At 42.6% G+C, this 23,238-nt stretch overlaps 1 protein-coding gene across 3 annotated transcripts in view; it reads right to left on the reverse strand.

Annotated features, from left to right (window-relative positions):
- The window catches only part of LOC137325736 (bifunctional heparan sulfate N-deacetylase/N-sulfotransferase 4-like), a 505,664-nt gene that overhangs the window by 24,562 nt on the left and 457,864 nt on the right, over nucleotides 1-23,238 (reverse strand). For all 3 annotated transcript variants that reach the window (XM_067990926.1, XM_067990927.1, XM_067990928.1), the window contains 3 exons: nucleotides 6,759-6,941; nucleotides 6,060-6,156; nucleotides 2,717-2,840 (listed from right to left, as the gene is read on the reverse strand). In XM_067990926.1, coding sequence (XP_067847027.1) covers nucleotides 2,717-2,840; nucleotides 6,060-6,156; nucleotides 6,759-6,941 — 404 coding nt within the window. The remainder of the gene's footprint in view (nucleotides 1-2,716; nucleotides 2,841-6,059; nucleotides 6,157-6,758; nucleotides 6,942-23,238) is intronic.

Here is a 23,238-nt window from a genome sequence, read left to right on the forward strand (position 1 = left end):
AAAGATTTTTTTTTCTCACAATATCTAGTCTTATTTGAGGCTTGTTAATTTTGAATGTATCCTCTAGATACGAGGTCACAGTCAAAGTTAAATAGCCTGCTTACGTCTTCACTATTTATGCTTCACATCGTTTTAAAGACCTGCAACATTTCCTCCCCATTAACTCTTCCCCAATGAAAATAAGTTTACTCTGAGTCTCTCTGAATAAATTCATGACTTGAGTCCCAGAATCATCTTTGATGCTTTTCTCTGACTCCTCACAAATGCAGCAATGTCATTTTGAAGGTAGGGTGCCTGAAACTGCATGCAATATTATAAATACAAGAATCATGTTAAGGTGCCTTCAATACATTTAAAGGGTGTTGAATCTATTTAGTTTCTGAAAGTTCAGTGGCAAAAAGCAATACTTCAAAGTTACTTATTATGGAATCAGATTTCATCTCCACCAATTTTGGTAAGTTTCTTTCACCTCTCTCACAGATCAAGTTCCACAATCCAGCAATTCCACTCTGAGAAATTGTGGTCGCGCAGTTCATTAGTTTTAACGGATGGAAAATCATGGGCTGCACGCCTGAGATTTCCAAAGATGGACTCGCCCTGGAATCACCCTGGTCATTCCAAGACCGACCTCTGGCAATGAGTCTGTTTAAGGCACTCAAGTATTGTGTACTGTGCTGGTCACCATAGTACAGCAAGGACATCTAGGCATTGAAGGCAGCAACCAAACTGGCACCTGGCTTAAGGCATATGAGCTATGAGGACAGATTGAACTGTCTGAGATTATTTACTCTGGAGAAGAGCAGGTTCATGGGAGATATTATTCAAATATTCAAGATTCTCAATGGAATTTGATAAATTGAAACCCAATGATGTGTTTTTTTTTATTCGTTCATGGGATGTGGGCGTCGCTGGTGAGGCCGGCATTTATTGCCCATCCCTAATTGCCCTTGAGAAGGTGGTGGTGAGCCGCCTTCTTGAACCGCTGCAGTCTGTGTGGTGACGGTTCTCCCACGGTAGGGTAGACTGTCAGTTTGAGTTGTCACAAACTCTAAAACCAGGGGACACGCACTTAGAAAAAGGCAGGTGCACAGACAGTTCAAATTTAACTACTTTACGCAGAAGTTGGTGAACACGTGGAATGGACTGGCTCAAGTGGGCATTGGATGCAGATAGGGGTCGATTTTTACTTTTGGACGATCGGCCGGCAGAGTGCGTGGCTGATCGCCCGTACCTGCGATGAAGAGATGGGCGTGATTTTGAGGTACTGGCCTCATTACATCAGATCAGTGAGCTGTGGGGCGCCACACAGGCGTCCCAATGCAGCTGGCCGGATTGAGGCTTCCCAATATCAGGTCTCCCTCGCTGCCAGCAAGGCGAGTCACGATCGCGGAGGGTAGGGGTCCCGGGGTGACAGAAGCCCAGATTATTTTTTGGGGGCTCGGAGGAGCACTCCTGCTCTTCCGGGCCTCACAAAAATAATTCCAAACTTAGCTTGGTACACTCCAACCAGGACTCAGATTTGCATATTAAAAGTGGCCTACCGCCTGAGACAGGCTGGTGCTTCGGGCACTCAGTGTTAAGCCCCTTTCAAAATGTCACCTGCCTCTTCACGGTGTTAACAGGGCGGTAAGGCTACCGACTTCATTTTCAGGCCATTACCACCCCGTTAATGCCAAGCGATAGAAGTAAAAATCGACCCCATAGTGTAGGAAAATTATAAAGAGAATTGTATGAATATTTAAAGGAGTGGGCATTTGAGAGCTATTAGTTTTTGGGACCAGCCAGTCAGGCTGCAGAGCCTTGGCTCAGTTGGAAGCACTCTGTCCTCTGAGTTAGATGGTTGTGGGTTCAAGTCCACACTCCAGAGACTTGAGTATATAATTTATGCAGTGCAGTACTGAGGGAGCTCTGCACTGTTGGAGGTGCTGTGTCTCAGATAAGACATTAAACCGAGGCTCAATTTGGCCTCTCAGGTGGATGTAAAAGATCCCGTGATACTATTCAAAGAAGAACAGGGATATTCTCCCTGATGTCCTGGCTAATATTTATCCCTCAATCAACATCACTAAAAACAGATTATCTGGTCATTATCACATTGCTGTTTGTGGGATCTTGCAGTGTGCAAATTGGCTGTCTCATTTCCTACATTACAACAGTGACTACACTTCAAAATTGTTTAACTAATCGTAAAACATTTTGAGGTGTACTGACAGCATAAATGGCACTATATAAATGCAAATTCTTTCTTCCTTTCTGGTTCAATACTTCCCTATGATTCCTATGTTTGAAAATGCCATTTTTGAATTTGCTGCTAAGGTGCATAAAACACCACAGGTTGATTGTCTCTCTGATCTTCAGTGCCTTCCTGGTTAAATTCAAAAACTCACCATGTGGGGAAATCACAGGTAGAAACAATTGACTTACTTGCCCATGTCACTGCACATTAGCATGCCAATACATTCATTTTGCTATCAGGCTGCCTAATTTTATTATAGAATTGCATAATCTTGAGGTTACATGTTAATAAACCTTTGCAAAATAAATTGAAAATCTTTGGAATCCACAGAACTATTCCATCATCAGCGTGGCCCAATGTAGAACTTCGGCTTTCAAAGCATAGAATTAATTTCTCCACAGATTATGGACATTGGTCTCCTAAGACTAATAAAGACTTTTGTTTATAAATAAAAGCCCTTTGTATGATCTCTTATCTTACCAGTCAATTCCCTTGTGATAGCCATTCCCATTGAAGAACTGCACTTCTTCAAAGGTCTTTGGGTTGGGGAAATTACTGGTGATGGCTGGATGCATAATTAGGAACAAGTACAAAGCTGTGGTGCCTGAGAACAGAAGACATTAGAAAACGTATTGATGTATTTGCATAGAAATTGCTGCCCTTCCTATCTGTGACGTTGGCTCAAATCTTGCTGGAAAAGTAATGGTGTGTTCATGTCATTATTAATGCACAAATCAGGCAGCAAGCTTAGACGAAGAAGAGAGTTACAAATTGCCATAACTTGCTGGTCGATTACACTGCTGTGCCATTTGCCTCACACAAACGGCAGCTCGCCCTCAACCTCCCCGTTTTTTTTAAGAGCTAACTGGATTTGTACATTAAACTCAAATTAAACTTGCTGCAGAAAGTTCTACCTGGTATTTAACAGTATAAGTACCCTTTTAATGACGTGATAATTGTTAATGCAATGCCAATCATCCTCTCCGGCGCAGAAATGGAACTATTTAAACTGTTGAGTCTCATTCCTGCATGTAGTAAATTCTTCTTAGAGATTTAAAAAATTTAAAATATTAAATTTAAAATGTATTTATAAATTTTTTTTTCTTACTTTTCCTTTCTGTCTTTTTTTTTGCTCTTAATCCAACCTTTCTTCCCCCTCTACTTTTTATTTCTCTTTCTGTTCTTGATTTGACTCTAATTCATCCTCCTTCTCCATTGTTCCTCTGTTTCTTTCTCAATCCTCAAATCTCATTGATTAAGGAGATACACAGTTTGTCCTGTCATTCACTAAGATCTCAGATGCCCCGTTGCCCTCGTCGTGCTGTTATCAGCTCGAATTTCCAGCAACTTACAGAGCAAAAAGATTTTGAGCTGAAGGGTGCAGGAAAAAGTCTAACTAACGACTCACCCCAGGAGATGCCCCACTCCAGCAAGATTTGGGCCATTTTGACAGCTGAGCGTCTTTCTGCAAGTATTCATTCTTTGAAAGAACTGCAAAAATGCTGTTCTGTGAAATGCTGGATTATTTAATTAGAACACAATTACTGTATATTAGCATAAATCAATTATTACCATTTTCACTGCATGCTTGGTAGAACAACATAGAACAATTCCCAGCGAATAATTAAAATACACATTTACCATTTCAGACTACTACCAACATTGCTAATATAGTTGACATCATGTAAGTGAACGGCTATTAATGTATATTTGTACTTGAACAGAAATTGAAAATTTAAAAGAACAATCTATCAACACCCGTTATATTTAATGCTACTAACTGATTAATTTCAGCTGTGTACTACTGCTGTCTTTTTTTTGATGTGGAGATGCCGGTGATGGACTGGGGTTGACAAATGTAAGGAATCTTACAACACCAGGTTATAGTCCAACTGTTTTATTTGAAAATCACAAGCTTTCGGAGGCTTTCTCCTTCGTCACCTGACGAAGGAGAAAGCCTCCGAAAGCTTGTGATTTTTAAATAAAACAGTTGGACTATAACCTGGTGTTGTAAGATTCCTTACATTTGTCCTTTTTTTGGCTCCGACTGCACATTTTATCATACTTACACTTTGAATTGTACTCAGTCGGTTATATGTAAAAATGTGTAGTACTTTACATTTTGGACAGCCTTCTATTGTAATTAAAAACATGCAAGATATTACACAACACCAAACAATGACTAATGATTTGCAGTGCGCTCCTGAGAAGCGAATAAAATATTGTTGGAAAACAAGTTATTTGCTAAATAGGAACAGACATGCATGTGTTGGTAAAGGTCCAGCTTTATTAAAGCTATAGACAAACCTTCAGGTAAATGCTTCACATGATTAATGGGAAATAAGCACAAGACCTTAATGGAAAATAAAAGTTATTCATTGTCACAGAACCTATCTTAAAGCCAAACTGTCCTATCAAACACGAGGGATAATTTTAACCTGACACGCCCGGTGGGAAATTGATGGGATCGCCATTTTACAAACTGCCCAATTTTACTTTTCATTAAAGTCAATCAATCGATCGATTGTATCAGTACGGGTGCATCTTGGGCACCTGCGAGCAGGTGGGGGAGGGGTTTGAAAAATGTGGCACCTCACAGCTGCATGAGGAAAATGCTGGTGGGACTGGCTGAACCTTGCAAGAACTGTGGAAATCGGCCCCCTTATTTCATTGTCACAGCCTATAATAGTAACAGTTATGGGCAGAAGATCTTTGGTCCATCGAGCCCACCCATCCACAGTATTTCATTGGTGCATTTCTAATGAACCCGTATTGCATTTGTTGACAAGAACCACTCTAGTTCCTTCTTGAAACCGATTAAGGTTTCTTGTTCCACCGCTCGTGCTGGTAATCTGTTCTGGAGTGTTCCAGGCCAGGGTCATGGCTGCACATACACCCCTCCATTGATCTGTGCACTGTTACTTTGCCAGAATTGAGGTCACTGGGGACAGGAGCAGCAGGAATTCCACCGACTGATGCTGTCCCACTGGCCCCGCCTGCTATGTGATGTCAGGCCTTCAATGCCCACCCCCGCCCTTACCCCAGCAGGAGTTTCCGTAGTATGGTCTCCAGGGCAGAGGTGCAGCATTTCCAAGTCCTGCCTGATTTCTTGCCCCCACTTGTCATCTCCTGCTCCTTTGACAGTGGCCCTCTGCCCAAGGACCTAAGGAAATTTGGGACCACATATTTTCACTGAGTGAAATGCTTAAAAGGAAGAGAATAAAACAGTAGGTTTTATGAAGCTCCAATCTGAGACGGAATATCAGGGATTTTGGTGCGGAGATCCACAGGCCCCTCAAGAATTTCCACCCGTTCTTCAGGGCTCACTGACTTCTGTCCCTGAACTCCCAATAAGCTCGGAGCCAAGAGCACAAATTTGGAAAATCTACTCCATAATTCTACTAAACTCATAGTTGCTCCAACTCAAACTATCTTCAGATTAGAATCGTGGGAGTGTGTTTCAAACTTGTCCATCGTAACTTCAGTGGAAGAGCCACAGAAATCCTGGAAAAAAACTGTGTAAATGCAATGGTGGACAATCGGAAGAACCCCTGCAGAAATTTACTTCTCACCCCCTCACGTTTAAGGCTTTTTATTTCTTAAAACATCTTAAAATCAGAAGATGGCTTATTGTGCTCCAGTTCTAGGCATAAAGAAAATGAACACAGAGCTACATTAACTATGATATTAACTGCAAATGTACTATTAGAACATGCTTAATGGAATAGTTTGAATAATTAAATATTCTCCGTGCAACCCATTTGAATACCACTGTTAATTCATTTGAATGAAATCATTCCTAACGCTTGTAACAAAAGCTTACCTGTTTTTTGAGGTCCAATAACCAGAAACTTCGGTAAACGATCGCAGGTTTTCTCTTTAGACCAGATGTCCTTGTGTCGTTTATCATCACACGGATTCTGCCAGAAAAGAAGGAAATCGGGCACGATGTTAAAACGGCAGAACTTTTTGGAGTTTAATGCAGCATGGACAGTGATTGATCTTAAAGGAATAGGCACAGAACCCCAGTGGTCTTGCAGGTGAGTCATTATAATGGGTGAAGGTCCGTCTACGTGAGTTAATGGTTGTGGAAATTAGTCTGTGTGTCCACACAAAAAGGAAAATCCAGCTGAAATCAGAATAGTAAGTGTCTAATAACTAGATAAAATATCCCATGCTTTGCCCAATAAACAGTGTGGGTAGCCTGAATCTAAAATCCAGACAATGGTGCAGCAGAAATGGGAGTCCCTATACACCACCATGGAACATGTGGATTCCTTCCTATATAAGTACCTACATAACAACAGTCACTGCACTCTAGAAAGAAAAAGAAATTCATTGTGTAAAATTCTATGGGATATTTTGATGTGATAAGGCTCTATATAAATAAAAAAATACAAACATATATTTAAATCTGCCATGGAACTTGGGACATATACCACTGCCCCTCCCTCCCAACTAGAAGCCTTCTTGACACCATTCTGGTTCCAATTATCAGTTTCAAGAATGACTGGGACTACACCTGCCAGAGTGGCTCTTTTTGTTCTGGAAAGAGCTCAAAGTATTTGTGTGCCAGCTGCACAGGAGGCATGGTCTGCAGCTTCAGGTTGGTCCAGCAGTGGACAAAATTGGCCAGGTTCACAAATGTATAGAGTCCCAGTCGATCATTCCCATAGTTGGATAAATGTGTCATGAAGATGCTGATCTGAAAGAAAAAGAGGAACAGGTCACATTGTAGATGGAGCTCTGGATATAAACTCCTTAATTAAAAAGACTTCATTTATAATCCAGAGTGGTCAGGCTAACTTTTTCTTTCTGTGGATCATCTAGCTTGATAGCTAAAATTTTCTCATCGCCTAAAGGCCCTGACTCATTTTGGATTAAGATTTAAGGGGTAACTGTAGCCCTTTGGTACCATCACCCAATTCATGCACAAGCTGAAAAGTGAGTGTTAGCTGGCTATTTGTTTATATGAAGCATCACACTTAAGCAGATCTTCATTTGTTAATTCGCCTGTCCAATCAAGGATATTCCACCCAAATGGTATGGACAGGATTCAATGCAGAGCTTTGGGGCTGACGTGATCCATTCTATGGTTTATTAAACTGGAAAGAAAAAGGACAAACTATCTCATTTAGAAACAAAACAGAAAATGTTGGAAAAACACAGCAGGCCAGTCATCATCTGTAAAGAGAAAAATCAACGTTTAGGATGTAACCCTTCGTCACATACATACTGGTTAATCTTTCGTGGTGTTTCACATGGGGAGTGTAGACCATGTGTAGCATTCAGGTGAAAGATGGTTGGAGGGTGGGGTATAATTGGACCAGAGGAAGTGAGAAGAGGAGGGAAGGGCAAGGGGAGGAGGGCGAGATGGGGATCAACTAGAGTTGGCGATTATGATTGGACATATGATTGGAGGTTTCATCACATGACCTCCTGCCTCCAACTGCCCCACCCAGTCAAACAGCCTTTTTTCCCGTTTCCAATATTTTTATAACTAATAAACGAAAAAATTGGAAAAAGAAGGAAAAATTACTCCATTTTTTTTAATGCCCCTATGACTTTTCTCCCAGATTTGCTTGCAGCAATGTCCAGGAGATAAATCTTTAATCCCTGGAGATTCCAGACAATCCTGGAGGGTTGGCAACCATAGGATAAACATTTGCCTTAGCGGGGCTTCCAGTGGGTAATTTTGACTCAGCAGTAGTGGGAGATGCGAAGGTTGCCTCAAAGGGGGCAGGAGTGTTGGGTGTTTTAACAGGCATAAGGGATGGGGGTTTCCAGCAGGAGTTTTGTAAAACAAAAATCCACATCTGACTGTTGCGTATTATTTTAATTCAGATCAATGGGCGAAACTAGCCGTCACTATCGCTAATAAATAGACCTCTCCCCTCTCTGTTATACCCACACACAAAGTTTCCAGTAGGTGTTACCAGACAGTGACCAAAAGCAGGAACTCTGACTAATTTTTTATTCCTTTAATCCAGGGGCATCGAAGTCAACTCTAGTGTCCCCATTGTTGCTGTGGCTGAGATCAGGCAACTTAATACAGGCCAGGGTTCAAACCTGGGGTCTTCCTGTTGTATATGGCTCATTACCACTCTAGACTGTGCATTTGTCCACTGAGCTATTCAGAAGAGCATAAATAATAAGTTCATGCTTAATATACAGCAGGGGGTTAGTAATGACAAATTCTACGCGGAACAAATCGATTTGGCATCAAGATACAGCCTCAAATATCATCTACTGTCAATTCAATAAACACCTATTGCATGTAAAAAAAAACAATCTGTGCCTCTCACCTTACTGTATTTCAGAATATACTGTTTGTATTTCAGGATATATTGTCTGTGCAATCTCATTACAATGTTCGGACATTACTGAAGTTAGACAACAGCTTAGCTTAGACACAAGATGACACCTTCATGTAGTTAGGGTCAACGTCAAGGCACACTGAAATCATGCTAGTGTCTGTGTTTACCAGTCTGGGTCATAGATATTGCCTTTTATAAGATTACAATGCGAAAGAACATCAACCATAAAATATTTGGCCTTACTTTTATCATGGGTATTTCAGATAAGAAGTTCCTGTCACAACCCTATCCTTAGTTCAAGCTTAGTATTCCTCCTGTGTTAAGGAAGAATAATCCAAACACAAAGGAGCACCAAAGAATAGAGGAACAGCTGTGAACTAAAAGATTGTTGCACCAAACCACTAGATGGTGCTAAATGTACTCTAACCACTCAACCTGAACAGTTGCAAGATACCATTTTATCGAACAAAAACAGTAAAGTTTACACTGGTTTTTCTTAACAAATCCATACACGTGTTTCTAAAAATGACTGAAAACCTGAGCTTCAGCAAAAATGGTTACTTATTTGCATATGGGTTACAGTTCTCCCCTCCCCCCCAAATCACAGATATTTTGCATGACAAAGCATTGGGGGTTGTGCTGGTGCGACTTGCATAAAAAAATTAACCCCACTGCACTTGGGTATTACAATGTAAAATAATTAACATTAAGAACAACGCAGGAATCACCAGGGTTCATTATAGGTAGTAAATATTAGGCAACAAAAGCAATTCTGTCCTGTAATCAGGTTATTATTTGATTGGAGTTCTTTACATGACGCGCTTATGCTATTCTGAGAGAGAGGAGATGCTATTTGTTGTTACAGTTTGTGGCACTTGATCTATTTTTAATTAGTTGGAGCTCGTATAAAACGGCAGTCTGTGAATCCCACAAACCACTGTGCTTGTGTTTCTGAGTACTGTTACTTTTTCATCTAAACTGTCAAACACTGTATTTTTGTTTTAAGATTGCATAATACAGCAAGTAGGCTGATGTTAGAAATTTAAGTTTGAGTCAGACACTATTCTTTAATCTAGCATTTTAAATCATGTCTGAAAATGCTAGATTTCTCAAATTGATTTAGACAGCATTTAAGCAATACTGACATAGAATCATAGAAGTTTACAACATGGAAACAGGCCCTTCGGCCCAACATGTCCATGTCGCCCAGTTTATACCACTAAGCTAGTCCCAATTGCCTGTACTTGGCCCATATCCCTCTATACCCATCTTACCCATGTAATTGTCCAAATGCTTTTTAAAAGACAAAATTGTACCCGCCTCTACGACTGCCTCTGGCAGCTCGTTCCAGACACTCACCACCCTTTGAGTGAAAAAATTGCCCCTCTGGACCCTTTTGTATCTCTCCCCTCTCACCTTAAATCTATGCCCCCTCGTTATAGACTCCCCTACCTTTGGGAAAAGATTTTGACTATCTACCTTATCTATGCCCCTCATTATTTTATAGACTTGTATAAGATCACCCCTCAACCTCCTACTCTCCAGGGAAAAAAGTCCCAGTCTATCTAACCTCTCCCTATAAGTCAAACCATCAAGTCCCGGCAGCATCCTAGTAAATCTTTTCTGCACTCTTTCTAGTTTAATAATATCCTTTCTATAATAGGGTGACCAGAACTGTACACAGTACTCCAAGTGTGGCCTAACTAATGTCTTGTACAACTTCAACAAGACATCCCAACTCCTGTATTCAATGTTCTGACCAATGAAACCAAGCAAGCTGAATGCCTTCTTCACCACCCTATCCACCTGTGACTCCACTTTCAAGGAGCTATGAACCTGTACTCCTAGATCTCTTTGTTCTATAACTCTCCCCAACGCCCTACCATTAATGGAGTAGGTCCTGGCCTGATTCGATCTCCCAAAATGCATCACCTCACATTTATCTAAATTAAACTCCATCTGCCATTCATCGGCCCACTGGCCCAATTTATCAAGATCCTGTTGCAATCCTAGATAACCTTCTTCACTGTCCACGATGCCACCAATCTTGGTGTCATCTGCAAACTTACTAACCATGCCTCCTAAATTCTCATCCAAATAATTAATATAAATAACAAATAACAGCGGACCCAGCACCGATCCCTGAGGCACACCGCTGGTCACAGGCCTCCAATTTGAAAAACAACCCTCTACACCCACCCTCTGTCTTCTGTCGTCAAGCCAATGTTGTATCCAATTGGCTACCTCACCTTGGATCCCGTGAGATTGAACCTTTTGTAACAACCTACCATGCGGTACCTTGTCAAAGGCTTTGCTAAAGTCCATGTAGACCACGTCTACTGCACAGCCCTCATCTATCTTCTTGGTTACCCCTTCAAAAAACTCAATCAAATTCGTGAGACATGATTTTCCTCTCACAAAACCATGCTGACTGTTCCTAATCAGTCCCTGCCTCTCCAAATGCCCGTAGATCCTGTCTCTCAGAATACCCTCTAACAACTTACCCACTACAGATGTCAGGCTCACCGGTCTGTAGTTCCCAGGCTTTTCCCTGCCGCCCTTCTTAAACAAAGGCACAACATTTGCTACCCTCCAATCTTCAGGCACCTCACCTGTAGCGGTGGATGATTCAAATATCTCTGCTAGGGGACCCGCAATTTCCTCCCTAACCTCCCATAACGTCCTGGGATACATTTCATCAGGTCCCGGAGATTTATCTACCTTGATGCGCGTTAAGACTTCCAGCACCTCCCTCTCTGTAATGTGTACACTCCTCAAGACATCACTATTTATTTCCCCAAGTTCCCTAACATCCATGCCTTTCTCAACCGTAAATACCGATGCGAAATATTCATTTAGGATCTCACCCATCTCTTGTGGTTCCGCACATAGATGACCTTGTTGATCCTTCAGAGGCCCTACTTTCTCCCTAGTTACTCTTTTGCACTTTATGTATTTGTAGAAGCTCTTTGGATTCACCTTTGCCTTATCTGCCAAAGCAATCTCATGTCCCCTTTTTGCCCTCCTGATTTCTCTCTTAACTCTACTCCGGCAATTTCTATACTCTTCAAGGGATCCACTTGATCCCAGCTGCCTATGCATGTCATATGCCTCCTTCTTCTTTCTGACTAGGGCCTCAATCTCCCGAGTCATCCAAGGTTCCCTACTTCTACCAGCCTTGCCCTTTACTTTATAAGGAATGAGCTTATCCTGCACCCTGGTTAACACATTTTTGAAGGACTCCCACTTACCAGACGTCCCTTTGCCTGCCAACAGACTCTCCCAATCAACTTCTGAAAGTTCCTGTCTAATACCAACAAAATTGGCCTTTCCCCAATTTAGAATTTTAACTTTTGGGCCAGACCTATCCTTTTCCATAGCTATCTTAAAACTAATGGAATTATGATCACTGGTCCCAAAGTGATCCCTCACTAACACTTCTGTCACCTGCTCTTCCTTATTTCCCAAGAGGAGGTCAAGTTTTGCCCCCTCTCTAGTCGGGCCATCCACATACTGAATGAGAAATTCCTCCTGAATACACTCAACAAATTTCTCTCCATCCAAGCCCCTAATGCTATGGCTGTCCCAGTCAATGTTGGGAAAGTTAAAGTCCCCTACTATTACCACCCTATTTTTCTTGCAGCTGTCTGTAATCTCCTTACATATTTGCTCCTCAATTTCCCGTTGACTATTTGGGGGTCTGTCGTACAATCCTATCAACGTGATCTCTCCCTTCTTATTTTTCAGTTCTACCCATATCGACTCCGTGGGCGAACCCTCGGATATATCCTCTCTCACTACTGCCGTGATGTTCTCCCTAATCAAGAACGCAACTCCCCTTCCTCTCTTACCTCCTGCTCTATCTTTCCTATAGCATCTGTACCCTGGAATATTTAGCTGCCAGTTCTGCCCCTCCCTTAGCCATGTTTCAGTAATAGCTATAACATCCCAGTCCCATGTACCCATCCATGCCCTGAGTTCATCTGCCTTGCCCATCAGACTTCTTGCATTGAAATAAATGCAGTTTAATCTAGACTTCCCTTGGTCTTTGCCGTGCTTTCTCAGACCATTTGTCTGGTCATGTTTTGTACACTCTCCCTTACTGCCTTTTGTTTCTGTCACCACTTTACTTCCCACTGACTTCCTGCATCGATTCCCATCCCCCTGCCACTTTAGTTTAAACCCTCCCCAACAGCACTAGCAAACACTCCCCCTAGGACATTGGTTCCAGTCCTGCCCAGATGCAGACCGTCCAATTTGTACTGGTCCCACCTCTCCCAGAAGACAAAAATAAATAATACACATATACATACTTATATATATAAAACAGGCAACACCAGGGTTCATTATATGTGGATAATAATAGACAACAGAAACAATCCTCTCCTGTAATCAGGTTATTTTTCAATATAATTTATTGTCATGTAGGCCCAGAGTTTCTTGGAAGGTTTCAGCACAACTATGGTATAAGAGCAGAGTTGCACCGTTTCTTTCCGTGGAAATTCGTTCGTCACTGACTTATGCCGGTTTTATACTGAAACATCTCCAAGCGTGAATTTCTCGATCATTTTCACTGCTTCCAAGGTACATCTGCTGAAACCCTCTGCCGCTCATTTATTATAGCTCCGCTCCCATGCAAAAGACCAGCTTCTGTGAGTTTTCTGGATTTACGTGAATAATGCGCAGGCATGGATTTACACACAAAAATGCAGACGCAGCATGGCTCAATATCGGGATAACTGAGATTTCTGGAGTTTGATAGCAATTTTCTGCGTGATTTAAGAAAAAAAATCTTACTAAGGCCTACACTGCTTAACCAATATGCCCTCAGTCTCAGTGAACCCAGAATTAATTGGACTCTTGCCCACCCTATACGTTCAGAAGGACTTAGCAGCTGGAATGGCCTTCCCAATGGGCATAATAATGGTAGAGGATGTAGAGCAGCAGAGGCAAATGGTTCTGAGAGTGAGGGTCTCTAGCAGAATACAGCAGCCCGATATATTTCCCCTGATGGTGGTGCTGCGTTTGCGCTCACTTGGTGCCAGTTTTGACGCTCCAGTTTAGGCAAATGAGCTTCACAGGCAGGGGGCTGCTTTAGGGCCTTGCAACCCATGCATTTGCATAGGGTCCCAAGCCAGTCAGTGGCCTAGAGCGGATCCAGTCCCCATAACCGGCTGTCGTTGGCAGCAACGGTCAGCCTGGGGAGGCTGATCTCTCAGCCTAACGTACTGTGTTTCTGCACAACAAGATTGTGTGGATCTTCCCAGCTCTGGAGTAAGACATGATCAACAAGGCAGGTGGGACGGGGAGGTGGGGGGGGGTCAAAGTAATAGTTTCAGAGTTATTGTCCTGGGTAAGTTTTGTTCACCTAACAGAAATATAGGAATCTATTAAGGTTAAGCAAGGTGTCCCTTAACTATCCAGGAAAGATAGTTGAAGAAGATGAAGACAGGGTTAGTGAGGAGATTTAAAAGTGAATAAAAATAAAGAAACCCACAGGTAGAGATAGACAAACACAGGAAGAAACAGAAATAAAATACTGCAGATGCTGGAAATCTGAAATAAAAACAGAAAATGCTAGAAAACACTCAGCAGGTTGGGCAGCATTTGTGGAGAGAGAAACAGAGTTTCAGGTTGATGAGCTGCTGAGTGTTTACCAGCATTTTCTGTTTTTATTACAGGAAGAAACAGGGCTGGCATTAGGGCCGTGCAATTGCACAATCAGGGGCCCCGAGTGGCTCCAATCCCCAAACCGAACTTTTGCACGGGGCTCCCGCAAGCCAAATAACGCTCCTGTCTGCAGGAAACTTGGGCATACGTTCCCGTCAGCAAGGTCGGTGCAGAAACTAGTGTACATTTCGATCCAGGAAACTTCGGATAATAGTTCTTTATCAAGTAGGTACTAATATAAAACTGTCCTGTTATATACAAGGTGGGTTATAAACAAATCTGTTAACTTGGACCAATTGTGTACAACAGGACTGCAGTGAGTTAATATTGTAATTATCTTTGACATGGATCACAGAAGAAGAAGGATGTGATTGTTCAGCGATACAGTGGGTTGTTTACACTGAGTAGAGTTGAGCATTTTCCTCACAGGGTAGAAAGGTCAAAGAACAAATTATCCAGGATGCTCTCACACACCTAATCACTGGTACAGAGTGACAATGGTTGCGACATAACCTACCCTTTAGTCTGGAGAATGGTGCATGTTTTACATGATTTAACTATTATCTCATCATTGAAAAGGTGTCACTGCATTGCATTAAGTCATTTCAGACACATAACTATAATTTTATTATGTTTAAAGAGATAAATGTGGCGCTGTAGAAGATATCTCCATGCCAAATAAGGAGTGAACTCCCTTTGACGCAGATGTCCTGCACTGATTGATGATTGTATATAGAATTCTCCTTTTGCTCTTTTCCACCTTTCTCTCCTGAAAGCCGCTGACTCCTGGCTGGGAGATAGTTCCATGAGCACCAGCAGCAAGAGGTCATTGGTCGAGTTGCTATTCTTCACTTATGAAACTAAATCGTGAGCGTCAGCAGGTTCTTTGACCAGGTGGATCAAAGCGACTTAACTCGGCCCTTTGTTCACATGACAACTCCACCTGTGCACTTCGCAGCAGGGATCCAGCAGGGATCATTAGACAGCAATTGGGATCAGGTACCCTCGCTGATGTTTTTCCCTTCTTAGCTCTAGTGGCTGAGATCTATGTGATTAACTCAGGACAAGCTATGGATCTAGTCTGGGACCTTCCTAGCTTAGTACCACACTAGGCAGGGAGCTTGCAATATATCTTTTATTGGTGATGAAAAATGTGTACCGAAAAGCACAATTCATTAATGATAATAAGGACATGAAGTAAATATTTTCTTCAGTGGGCAGTTATATGACCTTTGATGAATGTCACTGTCTCATTCTACTTGTGATTCCATGTACAGGGACATTAATCATACAACGATGAGTAACATAATTGTGGCCTATTGACTGGCCCATCATTAATTTCTCATATGCTGCTGTCAACCATTGCAGGGGCCGGATTCGAAAAAATACTAAAAAAAATTCCAGCTTAAATTATTACTGCATTATGTGTGTGTGTGTGTGTGTTTGTGGTGGGGTAGTTGGGAAGAGACAAACATAGACAGAGACAAAGGAGAGACAGACAGAAAGCAAAAGACACATAAAGAATCATAGAATCATAGAATATTACAGAAACAGGTCATTTGGTCCATCAAACCTGCACCAGAATTTTTCTTCACATGAACCATTTGCTTAATGTCATTCTTCTGCTCACTCCCCATATAACAACAAAAACCTGCATTGATAAAACACCTAGTGCCATTATTTTCTTCATTATTGTTAATTTGCCAACGTTAATTATGGTGAGACCCCACCTCTCCTCCATTGCTATGTTTCTCTCTCGTTTCTTTGTCCTCTTCTTTTTACCTCTCTTACTTTCACTTGCCCTTTTTCATCTTATTCATTATTTTGCTCTGTAATAGTTTTCCTTTTCCACTACTTCTTCAGCATTGGAACTGCACGTGGGGAGACTGCAGTAGGGACAGGCAGCTGGCAGCTGGTGGGTCTTTCAGTCAGCCAGGGAACGGGATTTGAAAGGATTGCACCTTCACTACGGCATCCAGTTTGGTCACTGAGACACAAGGAAAACATTCAAGCATTGGAGTCCTCAGGGAATGGACTTCAAAATAGACTAATGGAGGCAAAAACTCTGGAATCATTTAAGAACCAATTGGATGCTATTGATTGGGACTACAGTAAATTATCTCTGGATGGATGAAGTAAGATGGGTTGAATGGTCTCTCTGATATGTAATTATCTTGTGATGGTGCACAGGTAGAATTACATGATTGCAGAGATGGATAGGATGTGAGGTTTGTAGCTCAGCTCTGGGCCTAACAGAGGGCAAAGGTTTTATACAGTCTGGTTCAGCCTGCGTGAGTGCCCAGGGAGGGAATTGGAATCAATAGCAATAGAGTGGAAGTTATGGTGAGGGCTGAAAATGAGGGCTTTGGTCTTCCAAATGATAACATTATGTTGGAGGCAGTTGTCGTTCTACCCATTACTTGATGTCAGACAGGCAGTCTTACAGCATGGAGCTCACAGTGAAGTTGAGAGAGGTGGTGGAGAGGTAGAGCTGTGTCTCATCAGCATACCTATGGAAGTTGACCCCATGTCTGTTCAATGATATCAGCAAAGGGCAGCATATGGGTGGGGAAGAGAAGGACCAAGCATAAAACTTTCCCTCTCTCCTCTTTCCTATATCCTTTAATAGTTCTCTTTTTCAAGCAACTTATTCCTTTTTAAAAGTATTAATGGACCCTGCTTCAACAACAGATTACATTCTAACTGCCCTATGTGCAAAGATTTTATTTTCTAATTTCCCCTTTAATTCTTTTTGTGGTCGTCTTAGAATTTTACTCTCTTGGTATCAATTTGCTGACTAGCGGAAACAATTTATCACTATTGACCTTATCATAACACATTATTATCTTCTATCAAGATGCCCCTTAACATTCTCATCCCTAGTAACAAAGAAAGCCCTAACTTCTCAAGTCTCCCTGCATAACTGTAACCCGTCATCCCTGCAAACAATCCTAGTGAATTGATTCACCTATTACATTGCTTTTAAAGCCTTCCTGTAAGAAAGAAACACAGGATAATAACTCCGAGGTGGGAAGAGACTGTGGCGGGGGTGGGGGGGGGGGGGGGAGGATTTGCGGACGAGAAACCCGGAAGTATGGGCTTCCCGGACGTCCTGACAATTTTGACGTCAGGACCTCTTTTAAATTTTTCAAATCGTTTTCCCGCCCACAGCCAGTCAGATTGAGAGGCTGGGGAATGGAGGGAGTGATTGTGGGCCGTGGAGGATATCGGGCCGGGGTGGGGGGGGCTCATCGAGGACATCAGGTGGGGGGGCCGGGGAGAAGATTGCAGGCTGGGAGGTGGAGATCGGGGTGGTGTCAGATGTCGGGAGGAGATCTGGGGGTGGGTGGGGAGGCGGGCTTTGATGTCGGGAGAAGATTTGGAGGGGGAGTTGGACATTAGGCTTGGGGGAGGTCAGACATTGGGGGTCCGGTCGCGGGGGCAGTCGGCCAATCGAAGGGGTCTCATCGCAGGGATGGAAGCAGGTTTGCTTGGTGGGCTGGGGGAAAGCACTACTGCACCTCCTGGCCCACAAGCTGTGCTGGAAAGGCACTTACCTGTTCCATTCAGCTGTTCTCACTTCCCTTCGGCTGCCAGGTTTCCCGAGGCTGGAAAAGCCAGGCCTCTTGAGTTAAATGGGAAACACAGGTTTAATTCGAGGCAAGCAACCTCTTTAAAATATTTTAAGGTCGGACCTGCCTCCAAAGAGCAGGTTAGTTGCTAAACCCGCCGCCGTTAAAACCAGTTGGAGGCAGATTGGGGTCGGGTTTCCGATTTTTTTATTTTTACCCCCCACCCTCCACTCCCCCCCAACCCCGCCCGCCCGGGGTGGTGGGGGGGTTAAGTTACCCCCACAGTGACAGTGCACAGTCAATTTGCATTTCTGGATGAGAGAAAAGAAGCCATTGTTTTTAAAACACAGCCCCATGCTCCAATTCCTAGTTAGTTGCCTGCAGCTAACAAACCACTAGCTGACAAGCATCTCTATTCTACAGCAAAAAAAACTCAGCTGTTTTAACTGCTGCATGAAAGCTGATGGTACAGCTGTTAGAGATAGTGAGCAGGCGCATATAAGAGACCATTTACCCATCATGTGCAGTGAGTGACACCCATTGGAGCACTATTATCCAAATCCCTATTCAACTATAATTTGTTAAAGTAGCTGCTATGTATAAAGGCTGCTGTGCCAATTATTGCTATAGAGCCTCGACTACCAAAAAACATAGCATTGATTAAAAATCAATTCATGCCCAGACAAGAAATCCTTACTTCTAATGTCCATCATGAGCCAATCAATCAAAACAGTTCTATCTATCTATGTTTTGAAAGTATCCGTCATACTGCAGACATATTGGGGGTGAAATTATCCTCGGACGGTAGTCCAAAACGAGCAGTTTCTTCTGACCTGGAGGTGAAGACTTAAAAGAACCTGCCATTTTGCTACCTTCCCTCAACAACAGCAATTGATCTGTCTTCAGGATATTTACAACAATGAGATGTTGTGACATTAAAGGGACAAGCTAGTTAGTTTAAACACAGCTCCACTTCAACAGCAGAATAATACGTTGAGCTCTACGTGGTAATGCACTCCTGTCATTATGGATATTGAACGGATTTTCCATTTTAGTTTTTGGATGTCAAGCATCCAGAGTGGAAAATCATGGCGGGGCGGGGGGGGGGGGGGGTGGGGGGAGAGGATCACATGCCCAAAATGAAGTCAGCCTGGTTCACATACTATCCTGTCAGCTGGAGGAATGGAGAATGACACGAAAGGGAAAGAGCACTTCTCCCACCACCAGCACCACACACGCACAACCAACAACAAAGTGTAATAATATCTCTTAATTAAAACAAATTCAGTTGGTATTACTCCCTGGTGTCTACTGTTGACTGCTTCTTTCAAATACATGTAAGCTTAACACTGCAATGGTGTGGGGTAGATTTTCCAATCAGGACTCAGATCGGGTGTTAGTCAGACACTGTGCTACGAGCACCCACCTTTCCCTAGTGCTCAAACTTTCCTTATGGGGCCCAGAGAAGCACTCCTGCTCCTGCTGGCCCCACAAAGATAAGTTTTGGGTTCTCCACTTCTGCTCTGGCAGGTTTTACTGGTTGGAGAGTCCACCGCAGATGTTTTGGCCAGTAGGCCATTTAAATTCTGAGCGATAGGACCCCAGTTTGCCTATATTTATGAGGCATTCACCTGAGTCTTTCTTTGACGGGGAGAGGTTGCAAAGAATATATTAAAAAAAGCACACCCAAACATGTGGAATAAAGTACACATTTCTCTATGACCTGGTATAACAACTTCAGAACTGATTTTGTTATAGGTTACACACAACAGTATAATCTCAAATATCCTGAAGAATATTTTTTCATTTCCACTAACACAAAATCCTACACTCATGAGTTTTGCCTGCGGGATTGTCGCTGTGGCTCAGAGAGATAACATGGAAAAGCATAAACGCAAGAAATAATTAAGGAAAGAATGTCTTTTAAAGATACCCCGAAGAGACTTAAAAAATCTTGACTTTTTTCTGAAATTGTTCTCAATTCCAAAAATGGGGATTTAGTTTGGATGGTTTAAAAAATGTAATGATGAACTGATATTCTTTCATTATAGAATACAAATAATTTTGGCACTGCTGTAATTTAATACTTCTGTACCAGGAACAGGTTTTATGCCTATAACATCATGAGGCGGGAGGAAGCTCCTAACTTTTATTTTAAGTTATGTCAATAAACCATGATCATAGTATTATATCAACATTATACAGGGAAAGATTCTTGTCCCCAATGTTTATGTAACAATGGGGTAAGAATTGGATATTATTGTGTTGTTTTCCAGGTGGAAAGCAGAGGCAAAACGGACCAATTTCATGGGATTATGTCCCATCGAGATTCTACCCGATTTACCTTAAGTTTAAAGTCCTGGCCCATAGAGGTGGGAGGGGGTGGGGGCTTCCTCTGCCCTGCCCCGCCCCTCCCTATGTCTGCAACCTCCTTTAGCCCTACAACCCTCCAAGATCTCTGTGCTCCTCCAATTCTGGTCTCTTGCGCATCCCCAATTTTCATCGCTCCACCTCTGGTGGCCGTGCTTTCAGCTGCCTAGGCCCTAGTCTCTGGAATTCCCTCCCTAACCCTCTCCGCCTCTCCACTCTCTCCTCCTTCAGGTCGCTCCTTAAAACCTACCTCTTTGACCAAACTTTTGGTCACCTGTCCCAATAGCTCTTTATATGGCTCGGTGTCAAATTTTGTTTGATAACACTCCTGTGAAGCGCTTTTCGATGTTTTTACTATGTTAAAGGCGCTATATAAATGCAAGCTGTTGTTTTTGTTGTTGAACCTCTTACGTATTACTACAGAAATTTGGGGGCGTGTCTTGGCACATTCCTGGCATACCCCGAAAATTCCACCCAGTTCACCCCCGTTACATTCAGCCGTTCCCATGCCAGTTGAGCGCAGGCGTGGGTTCTGTTGTGGGTCTACAAAAGTCCCCAAAGATGTAAATCAACAAAAGTAACCAATCCCAGAGGGATCAATTACTGTCTTCCTGCTGGTATTCCGTTCTCTGTGGAGCAATAGATTTTTTTGGCCACTTGAATCTTCAGCCTGATAAGGACCTTGGACACCCCCCCTCCCCAACTTCCCCCCTCAGAGTGGAACTGGAGTGGCACTGTGCCGCTCTGAATTTCTGTTGGCAAAGTAATTTGGGCGCCTCTATTGCACCTCTACAGGTGTGAGGCATCTACCTCAATTATTTAAATGACCCCCTTACTGGAATTTGGAAAAAGGTCATGGGGAGACCAAAGCAGCGGGCAGAAGTATCATCTCGACGCACTGCCATCACCCTGAACAGGTTTGCAACGTTTCTAGCCTCAGTACCTCTTAATAAAACTGCCATTCTGCTTTTTATTGTATCATTCTGCATGATTGTAACATCAATTTATAATGACAAAAAATATATAAAATTGTGGGAGGGTGCAACAGATTGCTGCATTGGATTACACCTCTGTGGCCTGGATTCAAATCCAACCTAGACGGATGGGTTGAAAGTCTCTCTGATGGTTGTACATGTTGTAAGTGAAGTGAGTTTGATTAGTTCATGTGAGCAGAGGCCCATGGCATGAACCTAATGATGGTTTGGCATATATCAGCATTCGATTGGCAATTTCAATCAGAGAGGGCATCAGAAGTGGTAGTGTGAAAAATGGAAAAAATTAGAGGTGTTTAAACTTTTTGAGTCAGAGTAAAAAAAGCTTTATCTTCCTTCTAATCCATGATACACTTATGTACAGAGTCGTACAACACCAGGTTATAGTCCAACAGCTTTATTTGAAATCAAAGCTTGTGATTTCAAATAAAGCTGTTGGACTATACCCTGGTGTTGTACGACTCTGTACATTTGTCCACCCCAGTCCATCACCGGCATCTCCACATCATGATACACTTAAGCTGGGAGTGCTCAATGCTGGCACCATGTCCAAAAAGCTTTGAGTGTTCGATTCATCTGGACTGATATCCTTTACCTTGACGAGCTTAAAAATTTCACCCTTCCCCCCAAAAGAAAGAATGAACTTGCATTTATAGAGCACTTTATCACATCCTCAAAGTACTTTACAACCAATGAATTACTTATTATAGTGTAGTCACTATTGTTATGTAAGCAGCCAATTAAAAATACTGTTTCAGGCTGAATTCCCGATTGGATACTCCCCATGAGGACTGGTGCTCACCGGGAGCAGCGTCAGTACCTGATTTAAATGGACGTAAAATGAAGCATTGAGTCCCTGATTTCCCACAGTACTCCCTGCGAGCATCACTCCTAGCCAGGAGAGTCCAGTCGGGGAATTGGCCCTTTTATTTCCCTGCCTATGACATCTGTTTCCCCAAAGCTGTAAATAAGATGAATTATCAATTAATCTGTTGTTTGAGGGAGGTCAGAACACCAGATAATTCCCTGGTCAGCTTTGAATAATGTCATGAAATCGTTTGTATTCACCTAAACAGGCAGACAAGGACTCAGTTTGAAATCATCCCCAAAAAATGGCACCTCTGACAATGCAGCACTCCTTAGTATGGTACTCAAGTGTCAGTTTAGATTATGTGGCTGAAAAGCCTCTGTCTGCAGAAATGTAGCAGAGCAGGCACTGGTGACCTCTGTTCCTGCCCTGCTGAGGTCACATAATTTAAATACCACTGGGATTCTAATTCCCTCCTATTGGTCCTACCCTCCCTCTAACACCAGGGGGGTAAATTTGACTTTGGGTGATAACATCAAACAGGCAATATCGATTCAGTCACCTATTACATATCTCCATGGATAGAAATGACAATCGGGAGAGATGTATAACGGACAGTTGAATCGATATCACCCGTTTTACACTAGCACCCAAAGTCAAAATTACTCCCCAGGGGTCTTGTTTGGGTCAGATGGATGTTTCCACTTGCCTCAGACCCCTGTGTGAATTTTCAGCCAGCAGAGAGCTGACGTTCCCAGGCCCTGCCAGTTTTCCCACCTCTGTTGGGCCTCCTGTGCCTAACTTGCATCAGTATAGAAGAAGACTTTTGGCCCTCTTGTGCTTCAGTTCTAGAGTGGAGCTTGAACCCACAACCTTCTTCCAGATGAGCCAAGCTAACACTTAAAACAAAAAGCGAGGCATTGAAAAGTGGTGAGATTACAAATCAAATACTGTTACAAAACAGATCTCATAGGCAGAGAAATAAAAGGGCTAGTTCCCCGACTGGACTCTCTTGACAAGGAGTGATGCTCGCAGGGAGCACGGTGGGAAATCAGGGACTTGATGCTTCATTTTACCTCCATTTAAATCAGGTACTGATGCTGCTCCCGATGAATATCAGTCCTCATGGGGAATTCCCAAACGGGAATTCAGCCTGAAACAGTATTTTTAAAACACTGGAGAATAATTCTTCAAGTTGCCATTGTTTCTAAGTGTGGCTGCTAAAACAGTGATACATTTCACATAAGGTGCTGCAGATGTGCTTCGAAAATCT

The sequence above is a fragment of the Heptranchias perlo genome, chromosome 1 (assembly GCF_035084215.1).
Source record: "Heptranchias perlo isolate sHepPer1 chromosome 1, sHepPer1.hap1, whole genome shotgun sequence".
In the NCBI taxonomy this organism is placed as follows: domain Eukaryota; kingdom Metazoa; phylum Chordata; class Chondrichthyes; order Hexanchiformes; family Hexanchidae; genus Heptranchias; species Heptranchias perlo.